General features: G+C 38.1%; 1 protein-coding gene across 5 annotated transcripts in view; it reads left to right on the top strand.

Moving 5' to 3' along the window:
- Nucleotides 1-20,479, top strand: part of RBM25 (RNA binding motif protein 25) — a 35,367-nt gene extending 14,888 nt beyond the window's left edge. For 4 of the 5 annotated variants that reach the window (XM_037394029.1, XM_037394031.1, XM_037394032.1 and 1 more), the window contains exons 6-19: nucleotides 525-685; nucleotides 3,201-3,383; nucleotides 5,652-5,705; nucleotides 5,959-6,042; nucleotides 9,631-9,911; nucleotides 10,833-11,049; nucleotides 11,358-11,447; nucleotides 13,079-13,152; nucleotides 13,872-14,022; nucleotides 14,374-14,698; nucleotides 15,700-15,974; nucleotides 16,425-16,523; nucleotides 17,789-17,836; nucleotides 18,916-20,479. In XM_037394029.1, the coding sequence (XP_037249926.1) occupies nucleotides 525-685; nucleotides 3,201-3,383; nucleotides 5,652-5,705; nucleotides 5,959-6,042; nucleotides 9,631-9,911; nucleotides 10,833-11,049; nucleotides 11,358-11,447; nucleotides 13,079-13,152; nucleotides 13,872-14,022; nucleotides 14,374-14,698; nucleotides 15,700-15,974; nucleotides 16,425-16,523; nucleotides 17,789-17,836; nucleotides 18,916-19,008 (2,135 nt within the window). In that variant the 3' untranslated portion in view covers nucleotides 19,009-20,479. The remainder of the gene's footprint in view (nucleotides 1-524; nucleotides 686-3,200; nucleotides 3,384-5,651; nucleotides 5,706-5,958; nucleotides 6,043-9,630; nucleotides 9,912-10,832; nucleotides 11,050-11,357; nucleotides 11,448-13,078; nucleotides 13,153-13,871; nucleotides 14,023-14,373; nucleotides 14,699-15,699; nucleotides 15,975-16,424; nucleotides 16,524-17,788; nucleotides 17,837-18,915) is intronic. The other variant, XM_037394030.1, reaches the window with a different exon arrangement.
- Nucleotides 20,480-23,559: the final 3,080 nt, after the last annotated feature.

Raw genomic sequence — 23,559 nt, 5'->3', positions numbered from 1 at the left:
AAGAACCTAGTTTGAAACACTCTGCCCTCTAGGTTAACAGTGAGCTGTTGATGCATGTCCGTGATCTTCAGACAGTTGGAAATCCATCTGAGACATGCCTTTGTATAGACTGCATTCCTTAGTTAATAAACGTCAAAAGTTTTACAATCACAATCATAGAATAGTTTGCGTTGGAAGGAACATCTGAAAGGTCATCTGGTCCAGGTCCCCTTGCAGTGAACAAGGGCATCTTCAACTAGGTCACATTGCTGAGAGCCCCATCCAACCTGACCTTGAATGTTTCCAGGGATGGGGCATTTACAATGTATGTATTGCTTTCAATTTATTCACTGGGCCATTAGTTATATAAAAAACTAATGCAGTGAATGATCTTTCTGACTTTTTATGATGTGTACTCCTGTTTTTTTAGAAAAGTGGCTATGTTCCAAATTTATTGATTCAGAACTATTTTATTTTTTTTACGCAGAGTAAATTACCTGAAGAGCTAGAGCTTTAACACTTTTCATTTCAATCATCTGTTTCAGCCTTTGGATTTTGTGAGTACAAAGAACCAGAATCCACACTTCGAGCACTGAGACTGCTGCATGACCTCCAGATTGGAGAGAAGAAACTGCTAGTCAAAGTTGATGCAAAGACAAAGGCTCAGCTAGATGAATGGAAAGCAAAGAAAAAGGCTTCTAATGGGGTACGTATATAACGTGTGACTTGTGTTACTTTGGCAGGAGGGCAATGTCATGTACTTGCTAGATCAGAGTTTGAGTGTCTCTCTTAGTTTCTATTCTTGTCTCTGCCCTTAATTCATTTTAGGGTTTTGCTAGAATCACATTAATGAGTCTGAAGATACGTTGAAAGGCAGTGAAGTGTATAAGCTTTTAATTTACCAGCATTCGAACTTATCTATAAGCTACAACTGAATCTCTAAATTAATTTTGTCATTCATTCTTAAGCGTAGTAATAGGTCTATACTTTCTGAATCAGTTGCTTCATTTTTTTTTTTTTTTAGAAACTCTTGAAGGTATATAAATTTTAGAAGTAATTGTTACTCTGTCAGAGTCTGTAAATCAGCTGTCTGAAGAGAATTGGAGTTTCCACTGATGAACTAGAACAAATTAATGAAAAGGGAAGTAGTAGATCATTCAGTAGATGCTGCAGTTGTCAGACAGTGGGCAGCTTACAGACACTTAGCAGATGGGAAAACCGGGTTTGTATCATTTCTTTCTACAGCTAAGGATCTGTTCTAGAGTAATTGCAGGTATTTGATGTGTTGCATTCTTGTGAGTGTCATTTACATTAAATGACCAATATGTGTTAAAATGAATTTTATTGATTTCTTTGCTAAACTAGTGTATTTCACGTCGCAATCAAATTGTTGGGCTTCTTTAACTATTTTGAAGTTCTGTATATGCCTTAAGGTAGTATCTAACACAATTGTTTTCTGTAAAATGAAAGTGAGAAGATACTCTTGTTCAGAAAACTAAAAATACTAATCACACTATAGCAGGTAAATTTTTAAAATTGCAATTTGGAATTGTTCTTAAAGGTATGTAAAATACAGTGGGAATACAAGTACTTTATTTCATCTTATTTAACCAGGACTAGAGGCATAATGATCACTTGAAGTACTTGACACATTCTTTACTGTGTACCCAGTGTATGGGATTAAATGCAATGGCTCAGTAAAGCAGAGTGCTAACTTCATGGGTTTTGAATGGAGTAATGTACTAGCTGTTAACCTAGGTAAGGGTTTGGTTTGACTACCACTTCTGTTACATGCTTCCTTGTTTCTGTTGGCATCACCGGTAATACTGTGCTTCACAGCTGGTATTATGAACAAGCTTAAAGTATCAGTGGAGTTCTTGTACATCTGTCATGAATTTTGTTTTCTGTGAGCTCCCGTGGGTTACAATCAGTACTGGGTGATTGACTGTAATAAAGCAGAGAGTACTGTTTGTGGCTTTGGTGAAGACAACATTATGTGCCAGTTCCATTGAACTGGAGAGTGAGGTCAGCTCCAAATATTTGTGGTGATGGTGGTGCAAAGAAAGGCTGTGAATTGCCAAGGAATGTTGAAGTGTATTCTAATCATACTGCTTGTGATTCCTTTCATACCATCACTGGTGTGCTGGTGCCCCTAAGATCCAGAGGTTGCAACTTTTTGATTTTATCTTTTTAATTAAGAAATCAAACATGTACCCTACAACACAATTTCTTATAGAGGCACATCAAGCAAACCTTTATCTAATTAGCTCCTCTCCCTGATCACCTCTTCTCCCTGGACCTCTTCAATTCCACTCCCTGTCACTGCCTTCTAGCTCTTTTCAGCCTGCTCCTCCTTGGCCTGGCAGCCTCTTCAGCTCCAACTGAATCCTCCCTTCCCCCTCATTCTTAGCTGCTGCTCCATCAGACCCTTCCCTCCCCCTCACTCCACCCACCACCTATCGCTTGACGGGATACCCAGCTGGATTCTCAGGTGAGATTCCATTTTTCTAAAAGATTCAAGGGATCAGGAGGTGGGCTGCCTTGCTCAGTATGCAGACCATTGTTCTACCCTTTCACATAACATTTAGTGAAACTTACTTCCTGTAAGGTGGAAAGGGGGCAAAAAGGTGAGGAACTACAAAGTAATCGATCATCAATAATAAGAAAATGTTTGCTGTGCAAGGAATGTTTTCCCTAACAGTGTTTCTTTAATACAGTTCCCCCATTATAAGTTGCAGCTTGAGAGCTACAGGCAGACATTTCTATTGCATGGCACCTAAGTAGAAAGCTTTGAGGAACTGCTGTTGAAATGATGAAGTTCTGGAGGATGCAAGGCAGAAACTTTTGACTGAGAGCTAGACTATAGTGATTGCCTTTCTGTTAGCGTGTGTGCGCTTTCTCTTTTCCTGTCTACCCACCTTAATCACCATTTATCTATTCTTTTCTATTATGCAACCCTACACTTGCTCTCTGCAGCCATTCCACATGTAAAACTATGTGGTCCCTATGGTGTTGCCAGCGTGAAAAGATCCGACTAAAATACTACTTGTAGGTTGTTTGGTTTTTGTGGGTTTTTTGTTTGTTTGCGTGTGCGCGTTTGGTTTTGTTTTTAGCAAGTGCCTGTAGGGGGCATGAATGTGATGATCAAGGGTGTACTTCTGCAATAAAACTAATCTTACTCTCAATTTGTTGATTCCTGTTACTTTACCTTTTTTCCTTAGAACTCCAGACCAGAGACGACAAATGATGATGATGAAGCACTGGATGAGGAAACAAAGAGAAGAGATCAGATAATTAAAGGGGCCATTGAAGTCTTAATACGAGAATATTCCAGCGAGCTCAATGCCCCCTCCCAGGAGTCTGACTCTCACCCCAGGAAGAAGAAAAAGGAAAAGAAGGAGGACGTATGTGTTTTGATTTTGGACAAAACAGATTTTTTTTCTTCAACTCACCTTTATATAATGGCCAAACCTTGTACAAATACTTTAAACCTAAACTTCTGATGAGAAAACAAATCAACAAGCATTGATGTCAGCAGCAGTCTTATTTTTTTAAGCTGAAAGCTAGTCAGTTACAGACACTATCCATTCAGGATGGTTTAGGCATCTAAAGCACCTAGACTTCTTGGAACAGCAGGTTTGAATCTGGGCAGGATTGAACCGACCTTTCATCCCTCTGAAGGTGGAGATACTGAATTTAGTGCAGTTTAATCTGTATGTGCATGTAGGGTTTTTCAAATGAGAACTTAAAAAAACAACTGCAAAGAATTTCTGCATACCATCTGTTTCCATTGAAAGATGCCAGGGCGTTTTTGTAATGGCAGGAATTTGCTCTGGTAGTTTTTGACAAAATTCTTCTTCTCTCGGCTTATAGTATGCATTCTTGTAGTGTGCCTTGATCCAGCTGGTTGCAACTGTCTCCCCAGATGTGGAAGTGCTTCACTAGGTGTATATACCTCACAAACCTTGAAGGGATCCTTCAGGGATGAAAGGCTATTGTAATCTTCCTGCCTTACAAAATCACTTTTACACGCATGTCTCAATTTGGCTGGATTTGATCAGCTGTTTTTCATATATTGTATAATGCAAAAAAAAAAAACCCTGTTAAGCAGGAATGAATGTTCTGGTTTAGACCTACTTCTGTGGATGAAGTTCTATGGATTAAAACAAACTGGAGAAGGGGGAATATGAATAAGCAAACTCACACTTAGCTTTTCCAGCCAAGTTTCTAACCATGGGCAAATGGGCTTTCACACCTACCATTGTGCACCTAATATGAAAGATTGGAAAATTGTTTGACGATTTTTACCCATTTAAGTCTTCTGCAAAGTACCTATTCCAAGGCAATAATACAGTTTCAAATGCTTATGGAGTTTTAAGCGTGATGCAAGAAGCAACATCTCCCTCAGGGAGCAAGTATATCTTGCCCACAACATGGTTAGCCATGGCTGCTGACCTGAGATACAAGCGCTGAGCTGAAATGTGTTTTTCTTTCCCTCCCTTTGGGAGAAGATGCTTTCTTGGATGAGTTTTTACAAATGAGTCACTGTCTAATGCTGTCAGCTGTATTTTTTTTGTTACAAGCGTTGTTACAATGTGTATTGTCCTGTGGGTACATATATATATATATACACATATATATATATGGCCATAAATAATGCCAGGTAGTTAAACATTGTAAGAGACCATTGCAGTCTTGGAAGAGCTGGGTGCTGAGTATGTGCCTATGACAGAGGGATGTTCTGTTAGCTCTGTATGATGTAGAATTTGACCAGTCTGAGCTAGCAGTAGACAAATGAGCTCTTTTTAAATACGTAGCACTTGTGGGTTGAAATTAACACCCGAACATCCCTCCCATATTGGGAAGGAGGAAAAGAAATGTGGAAGTTGCCATCTTTGGCCTCTGTGGATAGAGGTGGGAGTGAAGAGATGTTCCTAGCTCATTGCTGTCTTGTCCTTAAAGGAGAGGGGAGAGGAGGACTGTGGAGGGGTGGGGGAAGGGAAGATGGATGCAGATGTATTGGGGGGGGGGGGGGGGGGGGCGGGGGGGAGGAGGGGAAGGGGTGGGGAAACTCACCAGCTTGTGGGGAAACTCACCAGCTTTGGGGCTGTTGTCCCCTGAAGAGCTTGGTGTGAAGACAACTCCTGCTGGTGTTAGCAGCAGAATCTGTTAGTTCTTCTGGATGAAGGCATGACTGATGTGGGGGAGTTGAAAATGTGTGTGGGGAACTGAGAGTGAGTGGAATCTGGTTTTTACAATTTCAAGCACGGGGGAACCTCGCTAATTCGCACTAACTATTAGTTAGTAGGTGCAATCTACCAAATTTTGCGAATTAGCGAGTAAATAAAATCAAGACATAGTCACTGCAAATATACTGATCATTTATATTGGCAAGTGTAGCTTAGTCTTGTTTATGATGCTACCATAGCATACTGATATCCTGTAGTACATGTGTTATTCAGTGAAGTCTTACTAATACGAGACCTCACTATGTATTTAAGTAGTCCAGAGAAGGGAGAATTAGCGAGGTTCTTCTGTAATTTTGTTGAATCAGAGAAATGAGATCACAGCAATACAGTATTGCTTTATAGTACAAACATACAAAACATTGTTTTTCAGAGTAGTGTGCAATCTATTTTTAAAAAAAAAAATCTCCGTGGATTTTTCCGCAGATTTTCCGCAGATTTCCAGTGGCCCCACTGATACCTTATCCACTCATCACCAAGGTTCGTTTACATTGTAGGCTTTGACAATGACTATGTTTACTGCTAGTTGCCAGATTTGTGACTCTTGTCCATCTGATTATTTTTTTTTTTTTCACTCATTAACATCAGACTGTCAGGTTTGGTACTGCAGAAGGACTTTATTTATCTCTTGCAAGACTGGTTGAAAACTTCTAACCTTCAGCTTTTCTCTTTTTCTCCTGTGTTTGTACAGATGGCTCTTAATGCTTTTCCTCCTGTCCCCCTTGTTTTTTAGGAGGATATAAATGCTATAGAAATGGAGGAAGACAAAAGAGACCTGATATCAAGAGAGATCAGTAAATTCAGAGACACACACAAGGTAGTATTCTTGTTTTTGCACTTGATACAAATTAGGCTTTTTCAAAATCCAAAAAACCACTATTATAAAATTTAGCAGTACATTGCAATATCACTTAAAATGATGTTTATGTTAGGTTTAATCTACATATAGTTCTTTACAAGTCAAAAAAAAAAAGACAGCTACCACGTTAAAGTGGCCCTTGACAACTTTATGCTAAGACTTTGATTGCTACTGAGTATTTTGCAGTCTTCTCACTTTAACATGAATAAAGGCAACTTAAGTTTCTACACATACATTAAGTCAAGATATTTATAACTAAAGGCTAAACGGGGCTGCTGTATAAGACATACACTTGAGTGTGTTTCTGTAGGTAGATTTGTAACATAATCCAAGATTTTATGAAGAGTTGAAACTTGAATTAAATTTAAGTTTTATATTTTAATAGTTCTAAGTTAAGAGTGGGGGAAGATTAAAAGTAGGTCAGTGGTTACCAGACTTGCCAAACTTTAGATGCATGGAAGAACTGTAAATTCCCATAAAGCTAATCTATTCATTGACCCCCACCATTATGATAGAGATCATATGGTGACTAATGCAAGATGAAACTCACAGCTTGGAAAGTAACATGGAATAGGATGTAAGTATGAGCTTCTGTTTTTTATTATACTTATGGATGCCCCCTCAGAAAAATATGCAAAGGGGTAACTGGCTTGGAAATGTTTGTGCCCATCAAGTCCCACCTCGGGGTTCCCATTTACAGAAGTTTCCACTAATGCTAGTGCATCTGTGAATGTTTCTGTTTTGGAAAAATAATACTTGCGGATAATAAAGCACAACTATGCATGTAATGTTCTTATTTTAATGTTTAGCTTCAAGTTGGTATTATTTTTTTCCCCAACAAGACTGGAATGGTCCTTGGCCTAGGGAAGCATCAGCAAGCTCCTCTTCTGAGCACACACTTTTATTTCAAAATACCCCCAAATCAACATTAAAGAAAATGTTGAAGGTACAGCAAGGTGAAGTATGCCCATGTTGTTCAGCTTTACCATATGCAGTCACTGGGGATGGTACTGTGTTTTCATGCAACTGTATCAATGTAAACACAAGTGACTACACATTGTTGTACGTACACATACTCAGTTTTTCTCTTGACTGAAGTTGTTGGAGATAAAAACCGGGGGAAAATTCCAGAAGAAATCATCTGGACAAGCTCAGCAGTTGAACATGAAACTGGTCAGTGGTGAAACTTCAGTAGAATTGTGTTCAATTCCAAGCCCCAAGTCATTACTGGAACTAAGATGCAAACAAGTAATACGCTTTTTAAAAAAAACAACCAACAAAACAAACAAAAAACATGCTTCATTGTTTCAGAAGCTGTTGGGCATTTTACTGCCTTTGATCTGTATTATGGGGGGTGGGGTGGTATATTTTGGGTTTCCTAACATTAAAAATCAACTGGAAGTAGTCATTGTGTATATTGGATATGTTTAAAAGGGGCTGTTGAATCTTTAGCAGCTGGCTAGTGAGCACAGTGAACCTTTGCATGTTTTTGGTATGAGTTTATAAAACAATAACCACAGACTGTCAGGGTATCAGCATTGCAGGGGGCGTCCATTTACAGCACGGACGAGTCTGAAGAGAGCTCAAGGTAAAATTTATAATTCTTCTACCTGTTCATTTCTGTTCATTACTTCAATTTATCTGATACCGTTCCCATCCCATTACCCTTTCAGATCCTCTTATTTAGGCTGATAGAAGTCGATGAGGTCAGATTTTTTATTACAAAACAGACCAATTTAGTTTTTCAATTGGATTTTAAGAAAGCGGACCTACAAAATGGATTTTAATACACCAAGACTTGTGTGTGTATATTTACACTTGTGTGAATATAGTAATAATAATAAAAAAGGAACCCACTCTCTTGAGAAACCTCACCATGAACAAAGTTTTTGAGAGTGGCAAAAAAGCAGGAGTTCAACCAAAGAAATTTCTATTGGAACATCTAAGATAACCTGTAAGTATCAACCATTTCAGTATGTAAACTTTTCTTTAAAAGTATATGAAATTTGAGGTAAGTTCAATTTTTAAAGTTGACAACCTAGTTTAACATCTGACCGTACTGAGGTTTAACACTGTAAAGCTCCTGTAAAACACAGTCCTGTAGAAATAGATTTTCAGCACAGTGTATATTGTAGAATCTAAGTTTTGTTTTTTCATATCAGTTTTCTGCCAATTCCTACCATTTTTAGTCCCTTTTTCCTTTTGTGATTTCAATGTATCCAACATTGGTTTGCCTGTATTGTGCTATCAATGCAGCATATTTTCATTGGATACATTAATCACTAGTGAATTAGCTTTATTTCTGTAATCCTTTGTCGGTTCTCTGGTCCCTGTGCCTCTGGCAGAAGAACACTTACCAGGTAAGATTGCTTTTTAAAGTTGTCTTAAATGCTTTGTTTAAAAGAAAAGAAAAGAAAAAAAAAAAAAAAACAAACCAGAGAAAATGCTGTTTCATTGTTCCAGTTTTTAATTTCATTTCAGTGATGGTAAACGTGGAGCCAAAGGGGATAAACCTGTTTATTCTGCTCAATATTTGTTCAAAAAAGTGGTATTCTGGCATCCATCAGGTTGAAATTTGGTATATTTGGTTGTTATTTGGTATATTTGTGAACCGTGTACTTGCTCTTCCTCCCAGAAACATAGCTTATAGGCAAGGTTAATCCAGTGTTGGCGGTCCATGTCCTAGCACAGCATCTGTAAGTTAACACATAACAATTGCTTCCAAGGATGGATTTATCTATCATTCTTTTGATGTATTTTCTATTGTCTTATAGGAATTCATAGGAACTGTTTATAATTGAAAAAAAAAGTGGCAATTTTGTGCAATTTTGTACAATTTTTAGTAAAACTGTAGCAGGTAACCCTTTAGTTTCTGTGTTTCGAAAGAGCTATTTCCAACCTTTGTTTAACTCTCTCCATCTTGCAGTGGTGGAAATTAAGGATTCCATTCTGCAGAGTCCAGTTCTTACCAATGAACTGTTAGAACTTTTTTAGGGAGGGAAAAGGGGAAAAGTTGCAGCTCTCTTCACTGTTTAACCACATGCACCATGTGTAAGTGGATAAATTTCTTTACCCAAGTTTTCATATAGGACAGTTTTGGTCTGCCAAGACTTTTTGGGAAACTCACTGTCCCTGTAAGCATTCCACTGAAATGTATTTTCCTAGTTGAACATAATTAATTTTATCAGCCAGAAGTTTGCTTGTACCCAAGTGACTTACAGGACCAATGGAATTTGTGGCCCACCTGAATCATGACTGTGTATGCGCAATTTAGTCAGCTTATAATACGAGGCCAGCCCTGCTCTGCTAAGGTTGGAGATTGCTGGTCTGTGTAGATCTATGCTTTTGCACGAAACTTAGTCTTGTGATTGCTGCATTTTGATTTCATACTTATGAGTTCCAAAAAATACCCACCAAACCCTATTTAATGTTTTAAAATCAGTGGCGGTTTTGGTATTTCCATTACCAGCCTTCTGTGTTGCGCCGGGAATATCCAGTTCCTATAACTACAAAATTAACTATGAAAGTTCTCTTGTTGGTTTTTAGAAACTGGAGGAGGAAAAAGGCAAAAAGGAGAAAGAAAGACAGGAAATTGAAAAAGAACGCAGAGAAAGAGAAAGGGAACGGGAGCGTGAACGAGAAAGGAGGGAGCGTGAAAGAGAGAGGGAGCGTGAACGAGAGAAGGAGAAGGAACGGGAGCGTGAACGAGAGCGAGATAGGGATCGTGACCGAACTAAAGACCGAGACAGAGATCGTGAACGAGACAGAGATCGTGACAGAGATCGCGAAAGGAGTTCAGATCGCAACAAAGATCGGAGCAGGTCAAGGTAAATGCACTTGAGTTGCTATTTATTTCGGTTTTTCCTAGTGCTGTTTACGAAGTGTGTGTAGTTCCAGCAGATCAGCTGCTATTCAGAAGCGAATGGTCCTTTTGGACGATCAGAGTAAAAACAGGAAGACAGAATTTTAGAAAATATTGTACTTAGCACAGACTGGAAGAATACTTGATTCCTTCCACAGCACATGAATATAAGGACTGTAAACCAGTATGCTTAAGTCATAGTTGGGTGGTTGCTTACTGCATATTAATCTCAGATGTCTTTATTTTTTTTCATGGGTAGCTTTATTCCTACTTAAGCTGAGACATTGCAGACATAAAAGAACCTCAAGTAGGTTTTACCTTTTCCTTTCTTATGTAGCTGTTTTTTTGGTTAGTTTTTTTCTTTTTTATTCATTTGGTTTTGTTTTGGTGTTTTTTTTAAATAAAAGCAAGGGGATTCCGCTTTCAGTCTTAAACTTTGCCTAATCATGTCAGGCTTTAGATGCTGCTTTTTCCTTTCTCCCTTATAGAAAAAATAGCTATTTTGCTTAAAAGCATCTTGTCAGTAGGGTTCAAGTTGTCTGTAAGCCATGTAAACATGAAAGATTTATTAGGCATAGCCTTTATTTGTGGGGTTTTCAGCTGTCACTTAGTCTGGCAAGAATTGCCATGCACTCATGCTTAGTTTCTGTATCACTATTTAATGGTTAGTGCTCAAACTACTACTTTTAGTAAACGGGGTTTTGTATATATTAAAAGTACTGATTTATGCCCACTGTTATATCAGCTATTAATCTTGTACAATTGCAGAAGTAGAATAATAACTTGCAAGATGCTATAAAGAGTGCATTATGATTTCAAGTTAAATCATTTGATTGAGTGGTGAGGAAGGCTCTGTATGTAACTTTGGACATTTTCCTTCCTTCAGAGAAAAAAGCAGAGACAGGGAAAGAGAGCGGGAACGGGAAAGAGAACGCGAGCGGGAACGGGAAAGAGAACGCGAGCGGGAACGGGAAAGAGAACGCGAGCGGGAACGAGAACGGGAGAAGGATAAGAAGAGAGACCGAGAAGAAGATGAAGAAGATGCATATGAACGCCGAAAACTAGAGAGGAAACTGCGGGAAAAAGAAGCTGCGTATCAAGAGGTAGGTTGGAATTTTTGAGGTTCCTTAAGGAGAAAAAAATTGTTTCTGAGGTATGATGAGTCTTCTACTACAAAATACGTCATTCCGTCTCCCTCTCTTTAGTCCTTTGGCTACGTGGATTGGGGCAGAACATATAAGTCACTGTCAGAACAATTTTGGACTACTTATTCCAGCATTTTAAAGTAGAAGTAAATACTTTGCTTAATTTTAATTTAATGAAACCAACAATAATACAAACTAACTTCAAAGTAGTACCACTGTTCTTAATATTCTTGAGATTGTAGCATGTGTTTTTTCTTCTGTTGTAGCGTCTTAAAAACTGGGAAATAAGAGAACGGAAGAAAAGCCGAGAATATGAAAAAGAGGCTGAAAGGGAGGAAGAAAGAAGAAGGGAAATGGTAAGGCTTGTAGTTTTACGTGTAATTTCCCCCTCCCATTTAGAATGGAACATTCTGCTGTTATCTTTATGGATAGTGATACAGCTCTTGTTTTGTATAAATGCTATATATGTTTTTATATATATATATATAAAAAGTTAATAGACTTGAAACAGAAAACTTCTGGTGAATGGGAGTACTATTGATAGTCTGGGAAATGAAGGCTAGTGGCTTGGTCTTGTGAAGGCAAAAGAATGAGAAGCAGGCAGCTGCAAAATACTGTGGTTTGATTATCAGTTTTGTAGCAAAACCCACTATGTCATGCACCAGTCTTTTTACTTCCAACCTGAGCATATGCCTGAATCTCCTGTACTATATGATAATAATGTCGTGTATCTAAGCACTTTGTAAATGTCTGTCTTTAGTTCATTAGTTGTGAAATTATCACACTTATCAATGTAACACATGTAAGTTTTGTTTAAAAATACACTTTTGGAAGATAGGTACCTCTGTAATCTCACAGTTTTATACTAAAGCATAAAGAAGTTAATTTGAATTATGGTGGTGCTATTTCACTTCATAGTTCTCCCAGAGAGTAGACATGAGTTAATTCTAAGTAGGAGGTAGATTGGTAATTGCTTCAAAACAAAATGTGCAAAGAGACAAAGGAAAGAAAAAAGGCCTAAGTAGAAAGTTAGAAACACATTATTTTATATGAAATGATGTTTTTCCCCTAAATGATGGGGGGGGGGGGGGGGGGGGGGGGGGGGGTAGCAGGGAATGCATGAGAAGGACTCAAGGATGTTTTTTATTCATGATCCCCCGGGATGCTGGCTATGGATGGCAGTTATAGAGAGCAGTGTTAAATTTTATGCTCAATTAACAGAATAATAATTTATTTCTCAGTGTCATTAGCATAGAAATTACTGTTGGTTTAAAGATACTGCTTAGATACAGGTTAGAATGTCCTAGCTTAAAAAAACTTAAAAAAACTGCTTTGCTTTTATTTTGTTTTGTGGGGTTTTTTTTTGTTTTATCAGAGGGGATGAAAAAAGTATCTCCTCTCTGTCCCCCTTGCCTTCTTCAGTTTTAGGCTTGTGCATTAATACAGAGCCACATGGTTTGGATTAGTAACACAACAGGAGTGTGCTTATCCTAGAAGTAGCCATTAGATTTTTTTTTCTGTGCATAACGAAATCTTTCTTTTAAAAAGCACAGCTCTTGAAACAATACAGTACTGGTAACATATTAAACTGGCATGTTAAAATATCCAGTACCAGAATTACGGATTTGAAGAACAGGAACTTTGATAGTTGTCTTTTGTGATGTTAAAAAAAGAAAAGTAAAGTGTGTGTGTATTTAAAAACCCTTTGAAATGCCAATAATGGAACAGTAGTCTGCAAATTAGAGACATGATCCCAGTGGACCAAATGGATGTACTGTTTGCTATTGAACATATGATAGAAAGTTGATGGAACCCTGGAAGATGATGCTATTCCAAAACCTTTCCATTTTCTGTTTGAAAAACTCTGTATTTTTAGTTTGAAGCATAATCAAGATGAAATTAACTTACTAATAATATTGCCAAATTTTTAAACTGTTGGAAAGAAAAACAGAAATTATTTTATTACTTACGTTTCAATCTCTTGTAGGCAAAAGAAGCCAAACGGTTAAAAGAATTCTTAGAAGATTATGATGATGACAGAGATGATCCAAAATACTACAGGTATGTCTTTGTATTGATTCCTAACAATAAAATCTTCATTGTTCATTTTAACACAGTTGTGGGGTTTTTGGCAGATGCTTATGGAGTTTATATTTGACTGAGTATGTGGTGATGTAAGGGTTATATAATTACCTAAATTGTTTTGGTGTCATTTAAGTGCCAGAGGGAGAATGGAAACTCCTTGCTGCTGCTTGTTAGTGCTTGGGAGTAGCTGCCCCTTCCTATCACTTAACTTGTGGGTGAGGCAGAGCAGAGGTCAGTGTAATGCCAAAATAAGGTGGTGGGGGCAGGGAGAAGGGATCAAGCATGCCTTTAAAAAATTAGCTACAAGGAAGCTGTAAATTACACGAAGAACAAGCTTGTTAACTCTGTAAAGGATGGGGAAGATTGTTCAACATGGGATTAACTAAAATTTGCGTCAAACTAACTTAGCAGAACTGGTTCTTGTCAAGAGAAAACCCATAAAATAATGCAATTCTTTTTCTAAGAAGATCGGCAGTCACGTTCTCTATGTCTTTTAATGTGGAGTGAATTCTGTATAGTAGGGTTGGGAACTGGTATCTTAGATTTTTCTGTTACAAAAAATAGAGGGCACCAGATGCTCTTAGGAATCTTATTTTCATTTAGTGGGAAATACATCTGTATTAGACTAGTTCTTGTATTATGGTGCAAGGTTCTCATTGTAATGTTCTTTGAAGTAAAAAATGTATCTTTTGTAGGGGTAGTGCTCTTCAGAAGAGGCTACGAGACAGGGAGAAGGAGATGGAAGCAGATGAACGGGATAGGAAGAGGGAAAAGGAAGAATTGGAAGAAATTAGGCAGCGCCTTCTGGCAGAAGGGCACCCAGATCCAGATGCAGAGCTCCAGAGGGTAAGTAGCTGTTGGTCTGACAGGAAAAAAGAGCCCTTGGTATTCTGGTGGTATTGAGCGAAGTTGTATAAAAGAACTGATAGTTAATATTTGCTCTGTTCACTTTTTCTTAAAAAGAAGTCCAGATAATCAGTAAGAACACTGGAAACAAAAAATAACTTTCCATATCTATGTTTGAATGGAGTTTGAAAACAAATGTGGATTAATCAGTATTTCTGATTATAATGGCAGTAGTTGCATGTATTTGCTCTTGAGTAACAGACTTCTTTAGGCAACAGAGGATCTTTAGAGTCTTTCCAAACAATGCTGTTTTTGAGAAAGCTTCTTTTTTGCTAATTGTTTCAATTGTAGATGGAGCAGGAGGCTGAGCGGCGTAGGCAGCCACAGATAAAACAAGAGCCAGAGTCTGAGGAGGAAGAGGAAGAAAAAGCAGAAAAAGAGGAAAAAAGAGAAGAGCCAGAGGAAGAGGAGGAAGAGCCTGAACAAAAGCCCTGCCTTAAACCAACTTTACGACCCATCAGTTCTGCCCCATCTGTTTCTTCTGCTAGTGGAAATGCAACCCCTAACACACCTGGTGATGAATCTCCCTGTGGCATTATTATCCCTCATGAAAATTCACCTGATCAACAGCAGCCGGAGGAGCATCGGCCCAAAATAGGACTTAGCCTCAAACTGGGCAAGTTTATGTTTTACTTTAATGTTCCATGTGGGATCAGAATGAAAGCAAGCCAAGCTGAGTAGCCACACAGTTTTCCAAATGTATTGTATGTTTTGATGTACTTATATCAAGTTGTTGTTACTCAGATGCTGTGCCTGATTTCTCCTATCCAAAATATATGTTTTATAGATCATTCTGCTTTCAAAACCTGGAGGGGAAAAAGGGAGGGAAGTTTTGGCATCTTCAAGACTTTATTTTTTTAGGAATGATCTGAGTTGGGATTAGTTACTTCTACATGCTTAAGAGATCCCTAAATAGCTCTTTTAAAACTCATTGCTACTTTTCTTTAATAGATTTAAGCCCTAGACAGTTCTTATAGTTATTCACAGAGACCCTTTTAAAATAAGGAAACTTAAAATAAGGTTATTTTTTCTTCCTCTTAGAGTAGCACATTGATGACAGTTGTGAATGGAATGTGACTGTAGAGTTCTTTAGTACTTTAGCCATTTCCTGGTGCGTTTAAAAAAATCTTATTCTGAGCAGCAGAACCAAGGATATTTGTATTTCAGAAGGTTTGTGCATTTATTACTGTTTTGATTAAATTATACTGGGGCTGCAGTTTGAGCTTACACTGTGTTAGATCTTGAATGAAGAGAGAGACTGTATGGTATTAGGATAACTGATTAATGCTTTTCCTACAGCTGGATTCATTGCAAACTTTCACTTCTGTGCTCTGCCTCTGCTAAGGTTTGAACTCATGCTATAGTCCTCCGAAAGTGAGGGTGCTGACTGGTTTCAGGGCAGAGAAAGGAGACCCTATTTTTCAAAAACCCTGAATAGACTCTGAGATCTTTACCTCTTTTGCTGTTTTTATAATGGAGTTTGAGAGATTGACGAATGCTAGACATTCACAGACATTTCTATAGCATACAAACCGATATTCCTCAGCAAATGTGTGAAGAGCAAACTAGCTTCAGGTGCAGTTTTATGAATATATTATTCTGTCTTTTGGGTTGTAGGTGCCTGCAATAGTCCTAATCAACCCAATGCTGTAAAAAGGAAGAAGCTTGCTGTGGATAGTGTTTTCAATAAATTTGATGATGAAGACAGTGATGATGTGCCCCGGAAAAGGAAACTTGTCCCCCTGGATTATGGAGAAGAAGATAAAAGCAATATCAAAGGCAGTGTCAACACAGAAGAAAAACGCAAACATATTAAGAGTCTCATTGAGAAGATTCCCACAGCAAAACCAGAGCTCTTTGCTTATCCTCTTGACTGGTCAATTGTGGATTCAGTAAGTTGATTTCTTCTAACCATTCACCAAAAAAGCATCATTTTACCAAACAAACCTTGAAACTGAATAGAAAAACAATGTTTCTGGGACCCCAGTGCAATGGATCATCATCATCAAATGGAATTGATCTTGAGTACTGTATTTTTTGTCCATATGTAATACTTACTCTGAAGTATGCCTGCTTATTTTCATTTGGTCTCTGCTGAATTGTTGGTACAAATTGTCTAGCCCTTTTATGGAAGGAGGCAGGGAAAAGATCCTGTAAAAACATGTTTGAATGGCTGTCAGAAATACTTGCAGATGCCAAATTACTAAGGGTTATCTCACTGATAGGAAAATGTATCTTCTGCTAAATAGTTGTTTGGGTCTTCTGGCTGCTTATTTTGCAGTATTGTTTCAAGATAGTAAAGTTTATGGAAATCACCATTTTTGTTGGTTTTGTTTTTCCAGACGCTAATGGAACGTCGAATTAGACCATGGATCAACAAGAAAATAATAGAATATATTGGTGAAGAAGAAGCCACGCTAGTTGACTTTGTTTGTTCTAAAGTTAGTATCTTCTACTTCCTTAAGTCTGGGGTTTTCTTCCTATTTAAGCTGCAGCAATGACTGCAGTATCTGTATTTGAAAGCGGATTGTTCTTAGCCTCTCGGTAATCTAAGATATTAGTCAGCAGGGGCAGTTGGTGTACTTGGAATCAATATATACCTTAATGTTTTACAAGTTAATGCCTTAAATGCTTATGCATGGTATATACATGCCTAGATGCTCTCTGTTATGTCAGATAAACATATGGAACTAGATTGACAAGAGCAGCTGTTTGAACTGGTAAGTTTTATCATTGGATTTCAGAGTTAATATCTCATTGTCCATTAATATTTTTAACTTAAAACCAGGATATGTGTGAATTTGGGGGAAAAAAAAGCCAGTAGCCTGATTTTACATATATACATTTTTGGATGAACCAGATTAACTTCTTAAAAGCTTTTTAGATGATGTTGTGTCTTTAGTATTAAGCAACTAAAGTTTTAGAGTTAGCAGTAGAAGTCATTCTGCTATACCTTTTAGCCATTACATGACTTCTTTGAGCTAAACTCTGCATAGCTTCTTCCATCAAATTACGAACTAAATTCTAATAACTTATCTTTTTAAATCTGTCATAACAATTCTATGGGTTTTCAGCTGTCATGATACTTCTATTCAGAGTGGCTTGTCTCAGTTTTTCTTTTAGGGCTGCTGTATGAGAGGCAAAGCAATAGTTTTGTGGCATAGGTGGTTACTAGAAAGTGAAAAGCAAAAGTTGAATATTTGCCAAGCTTAAATTTCATACAGGTGTGTGAATGTGTATATATATACACCATTTTCTGGTATTGAAAGATAACTTATTGGTTCTGAAAAACAATTTGAAATATTTAACAGGCAGGTGGAAAATTCAATTGTGAGGAGTGATATGGGGAGAGTTTTGCCTTTGTCTTCCATTCGGAATTCCTTGTTGAAGGAAGGGGAGCTTATTCTTACGTTAAGAGAGTTTAATTGGAGATGCAAGAGTAGCCAGAAAATACAGGACCTGTTGAATCCCTGAAGCTTCCTGGAACTTGTCCCTCAGTAACTAGCCATAAACCAGCACTTGCTATGATGGAATCTGATGTAGTTTAATACTAATTTTTGTCCTGGCTAATACTGGGAACTAATGAACAGCAAATACTTTTTGCATGTGTGAAGTATTCAGAATCTTTGAGAAGTAACTTTTTTGTCCAAAGATGTTAATATGGTTTACTTTAAGTTTTCAGTCTAAACCCAGTTGTTTCTTTCAGGTTATGGCTCACAGTTCGCCACAGAGCATCCTGGATGATGTTGCCATGGTAGGTGGAAATGTGTAACCTTTTCATTATACTGAAGCTAATAGTCAATTGTGTGAAATAGTAGGAATCCATAACAAATACTTCGTGTTCATGGAACATGCATAGAAAACTTGGATTAAGTGTGAAAGCTTTTTTGATTAAACAGATCATGCTAGCACAGGCATGAATTTGCAGTTACAGCAGCTAGGTAGAAATTACTGATCCCTGTTCAGAATTTCTCAGTATTCAGAAATGTGGAACAAAGATTCTGTCCCTAACAGTAGAGGTAAGAATTAACAATAACAGAACTGTATCAGAAATACAGTCTTTATTCCTTCTCATTCTTGTAAGTAGATTTTTTTATTATTAGTGGTTTAGTGGGTTTATTCCTAGTTAAAGAGCAAAAGGTGATTTTTCTCTAGAAGAGTGAAAGCGCTTTTTTGCCTGGTGTTGGGAGTAGAGAAACTTTATGAAATAATGCTACTCTTTCACCATGTTTTCATACACTGAAAGGTGAATAAAACCTAATTGTTCACTCTCTTCCAGTAAGGGAACTTGGAGGCAAAGTGGGAGCCAGATTCATAGTAGAAGCTAGTAGGTGACCTGGGGAACTTCCTGAGTGAGAGATGTTGTGCATGCTAATTAAATTTGCATGGATTCAAGAAAAGCCTGGGTAGTAGGTTCAAGGAAGAGAAATTCGTTGAGAGATGACTTAATAAATATCCAAGGCAGTTCCAAGCTGAAAATAAGCAGAGACTAGGAAAGAATTAAGGGAAAATGCCACATGTATATGTCCTGTTCTTCCTTTTTTTCCCCAAGTCTGCCATTTCTCTGCCTCTTCCCAAGCCACTTCTGGAGATGAGGATACTGATACTTTTAGTGCTCAACAGCTACATTGTACAAGGATGTAATTAGAGCCTGGTCGAGTCAGGTGGTAAATGCAAAACACCAGTTCACTCAAGTTTTATCCAGTGCCTCCCTCAAGGGCTTAACTTGGATTACACTTCCTCCACTTTGTAGTTCTGATGTGTCTAGAGTTACTCTGTGTAACTGGAATGCCTAACCTAAAAAATAATCTATAAAATATGTGTTTCCTACAGGTACTAGATGAAGAAGCTGAAGTTTTCATAGTCAAAATGTGGAGGTTGTTGATATACGAGACAGAAGCAAAGAAGATTGGTCTAGTGAAATAAAGCACTCTCCTTGCTTCTAGGGTTCCATTTCAATTTTGGGCCTTTTTTTTTTTTCCCCATCATTCAAATAATTTGAATTTTCTCTGTTCTCAGAGACTTGAGACCTGTATTTTTTTTATGTAGAAAATGTGAAAATTTTTTTGTCCTCTGGTCTGAGGCCCCCTTTACCCTTCTCAGTTAGTTATCAGAATCCTGCGTTGGTTCTCTTTATAATTCACAAGGTACAATTACCGGTATGTTTTATAAGCTGCAGCTACTGTACATGCTCTCTGGTAATTTTGTTCTGTTACTCTGATTCTTGTAAATATTGAGGAGAAAAAGCCCCTGTTTTGCAAAACATTTGCACTTAATGTGGAACTATATCAATTACAGATGAAGACAAATAATTCTACTGCAAATTTATTAGTGCTTTTTTCTTTTTTGCATATTTTCCCTCTTATTTAATGAATGATCAGAATACAGTTTAAAAATAAGTGGCTTGAGCTGCTTTCACAGAACAGGTCTGTGTGTTCACTTGGTCCCCTCATCTGACTCTGGAAAAGGAGTTCCCTCAGCCTTTTCATTCTCATGTGAACCAGCAGTAGTCTTGGTACTTTGTTGCCCATTTAGAATTACTAATGAAGCTGGGAAATTAATCACGTGCAGATGCTCTGCTTGTTTCCTAGAAAGTGCAAATTGCAGGAAGTTTTTTATTCTTTGCTCAGTTAAAACAAGAGCAGGACTTCAACAAGTGTTATTTAAGGATATTTTTTTTTTTTTAAACCTAGGATATCTTCTCAGTTTCATAAGTAGCCCTTCCCTATTATCCCTTCTGTCCAGAAAATATTCAGATGGATTTTTTGTTTTAAAGAAATTTTTTAAACCATTTTTTTAGTATTTAAAAAAAAATAAAAATAAACTGTTTGGATGTAACTCGACCATAGCAGTTGACAAAAACTAAACCGTAAGTTTTCAAACAAAGCTGAAGTCTTGTTTTTATCCATACTGTTAAACTAGCTTTGACTTCTGTTTTCTACTGTAAGCAGTCTGTTGTCCACAAAAAGAGGGTGTTATTTTCCTGCCTTGTTTGTATGGGTTTTTATAAATAGGCTGATACGGTATAAATGCTGAGATGTACTGTAAACTGCATTTTTTATCTCATACCTGGGTAAGAAGACAAATCAAAAATGTGCTACAAGCTGTCTTGATTGCAGGAGGACTGTGTTCCAGGGAGCAAACTGTCTCAAAAACATTTTTAATTTTTAAACACAGCTCTTAATAGCAAACAAATTAAGTAAAGGTGTTCCAGTATCTCTATATTGTATTTAACTGAAGGATACAGGCTGACCTGTTCAGAAAACGTAACTGTGACCTCGAGTTACTAGTTCTTTGTATCTGGAGAGGACGCTTGAAAACACTGTTCTTAACAAATGGGATCCTGTAAAGGTTCCACCATGTAAATATTTCAGATATTAAAAATGTATATATTTGATTTAAGGGCTGACATTCTTTTGGAGTCTTGTGGAGCATGCAATTGTATTTAACACTGCTTTCTGAATCAGCAAGTGTTCCCAAATAGGGGGGTGGTTTTTTTTTTTAAACTATCTCCTGCTTTGTCGGGTGACTGGAAGCCTGCGAATTCAGATGTGATCCCTGAACGGATGCAGATATGTTCTTTCTCATCCCTGTAATACTATACACAACAAAATGTGCTTTTTTAACTTGAAGTGTAATGCTCAGATGTTACTTTTATGATGTGCTTGAGTTTGCGTGAGAATGTTTTGGTTTGCATACGTACATGCTGCAACCTTCCTCTCCTTTTTTTTGCAACCTTCCTCTCTCTTTTTTTTTTCTTTCTGCAGCTTGATGTTACCCTAAGAATGTTACATAAGAAATCACTTCCCCATTGTCCCCACAGTCTTGCATTAGCATTTACAAAAAAACCTCCAAATTCCAAATAAATTCAAAAATTGCCCTTTGTAGTAAATACAGAGAAGAGGGAGAGTGAACTTCATGAGTGCTTTTTGTCCTGCTAATACAGCATTCTGTCTCCATCATTAGTCGTAGTTAAACAAGCCAAACATGACAGATGCATTGTAATGCCACTGTGTGACAGATTGCATAATGTCCTTGTTGAGATTCTTCAGTGGAAGCTCAAGTTGCGAAACTTCAGCTTATTTTCTTCTGCTCTAAAGCCATCTATTCATCTATTATATTATCTATGCATTGGATGTAAGCTCGTACTCTTCCTTTCCCAAGAAGACTGAAGGCATCTGGGTGAGGAAGACATCTAAAATTTAAGCTGGAGTGTTAAATATCCAGGTAAATAAGTATTTAGAAGTAGTTGTGACGCTAAAAAAATTAATTTTGTGGAAGTTCAGGTTTTCTTCAGTAGTGAATGGAGAAAGAGATGTTCATTATAGCATTTCTGGCTTTGCTTATGCAAGCAAGCAAAGTAATTCAATGAATTTTCCTCTGTCAGAATGCAAAATATTGCTTTATAAAGTCACTTCTAGTATTTACATCTTACTCAAATCAGTGTTATTACTTCTCAGCGGTAACTGTATTTTGTGTCCGTGATGCTCAGGGGTGGAACACAAATTATGTACTGCCAAGACGTTCTTAATATAGAAAGTTAACTTTTTCTTTCAACATGCAGTAACAATTATTTCAAGACAAACTTGGGAAATTTGGGGTAGAAAAAGCCTTCTTTTCCAATATTACAGCACTTTACTGTCTGAATATACAACTTAGTACACACTGTGTGTTATGTTGCACAGATTAAGAGTATACTGAGAATGCGATCCATTTGCAAATTACGTATGTTGCCACTGGGTGTTCAGTGCAGCATGCCATAGTATGATCCATTCTGTGATGGAAAAGTACTTCAAAAGTTACATATAGTGCATAGAGGTTAAAAAAAATAATACGTATTTATACAACAGAACTGGATACACTAGTCATTGACCTGGACTTCACTGTTGAACAAGGCTTTACGCCTTAACCTAACACATGCCCTTGGTCTCCTGATAATCATTCTGCGCAAGTGCTGTTTGGTGTTACTTGGCAAATGAGAGTATGAAGTATCATTGTTTTCGTTAGTATGCGCTGAAAAGGGAAGCAATGAACAAGTAAGAGCTGTTAGCAAGAGTGATAAATTTTTATATTACCATTAATTTGGTAAGACACCTTTCTGTTCTTAAGATACGTAACCTGTTCACATGTTGACTTGGTCTTTCTAATGTTGGGTGTTTCCTTCCTCCCTTCTCTTTAAGCAGGAGCCTGCACTAAAAATAACAGTCTAGCCGGATGACTGGCTCTAAATGTAGGCAGGGGGAAGGCCCCAAACAACAAGTTTAGCTTTTAATGAATTCGGATTTCTTACGACTAATGCTTTCCTATTACTGAGAGGGAAGCGTTAGACCTTTCGTGCTTTTACTAAATGGAGTTGCTAGATAGCTGCTTGCAGGAGTATTTTAGAAAGTGGATACTCAGACTGGAAGCTGGTGGCTTTTATATTAACATCTTTTCATATTTTATACATTTTCCTCTGTAGGAACATTGAATGTTGTACACACAGACTTACGAATTAGTGCACAGCCATGCAGTGTGAGCAGCATAAGGTATTGTTAATAGGCATTTCCTCACAGATCAAACTGATATCAATAATATAAACAGAGAATAGCCTGGTACAGCTCTATGTCCATATTTGGTTTTCTGTTGGGTTTTCCCCCCCTCTGACCGTTGTATTTGGTTTATGGTTAAGCATCACTTTTGGTCCAGAAGTGGCCTCTTAAATGTGCTGCATGTGCGTACGACCCACTGAAACTCAGTGTTTGTGTCAAAGTGCTTGTGTAAACCCAGTCTTGTATGTGCCACTTCATTTTCCGATAGGTCTTCCCCTAGTGTAGTTGAGCAGTGGGATGCAACGCCTGTTTTAAACGCCTGGTACCGTGTGGTCTCAGAGACCTCTCTTTGTGGTTAGAATGATTACACATGATAGTAGTTCCCAGGTTTGTAACCCATGTCGGTTACGCCCTTCTGAAGAGGAACAGCGGATTACTCTTCAAATGTGGTGGATAGCAAGGTAAGTTTCAGGTTTGAAATTGCCGTTGTTTCTTCCACAGGTGAGTCAGCTCTACTAGAGGCTCCTTGGAACGACGCCACACGGACTGACTTTGTACCAAGTGTTACTGCTTCTGTCTCAAAATGCAAAGACGGATCCCTTCAAGCAGTTATCGTAACGCTTTTTTGCGGGACCGTTTGAAGACAGGGTGGCTGCCTTATATGTGGCTGGAATTCAGAACAACCAGGACGTGTTTTCTCCTCCTACCCCTCCGTTTCGTGGCAGCGCCCCTTCCCGGGCTCGCCGGACCACCTGCGCGCCCCTCGCGCGGCTGCCCCCTCTGCACCGGCGACTTGTTCCCGCACCACCCCGTTGCGGGGGGTCCGTGCCGCTGCCTAACGGCACCTTTCAGCTTTTTCTTTCAGAAACGCCGCTTGGTGCCGGTGGGTGCCTGTGCCGCCCCGCGGCCGGGACCCTGCCGGCGCTCTGCGGGCTCGGCCCGGCGC

Source organism: Falco rusticolus, chromosome 7, assembly GCF_015220075.1.
Source record: "Falco rusticolus isolate bFalRus1 chromosome 7, bFalRus1.pri, whole genome shotgun sequence".
NCBI classification, from domain to species: domain Eukaryota; kingdom Metazoa; phylum Chordata; class Aves; order Falconiformes; family Falconidae; genus Falco; species Falco rusticolus.
The sequence above is the reverse complement of the archived record's forward strand: the minus strand, read 5'-3'. Positions and strand labels throughout refer to the sequence as shown.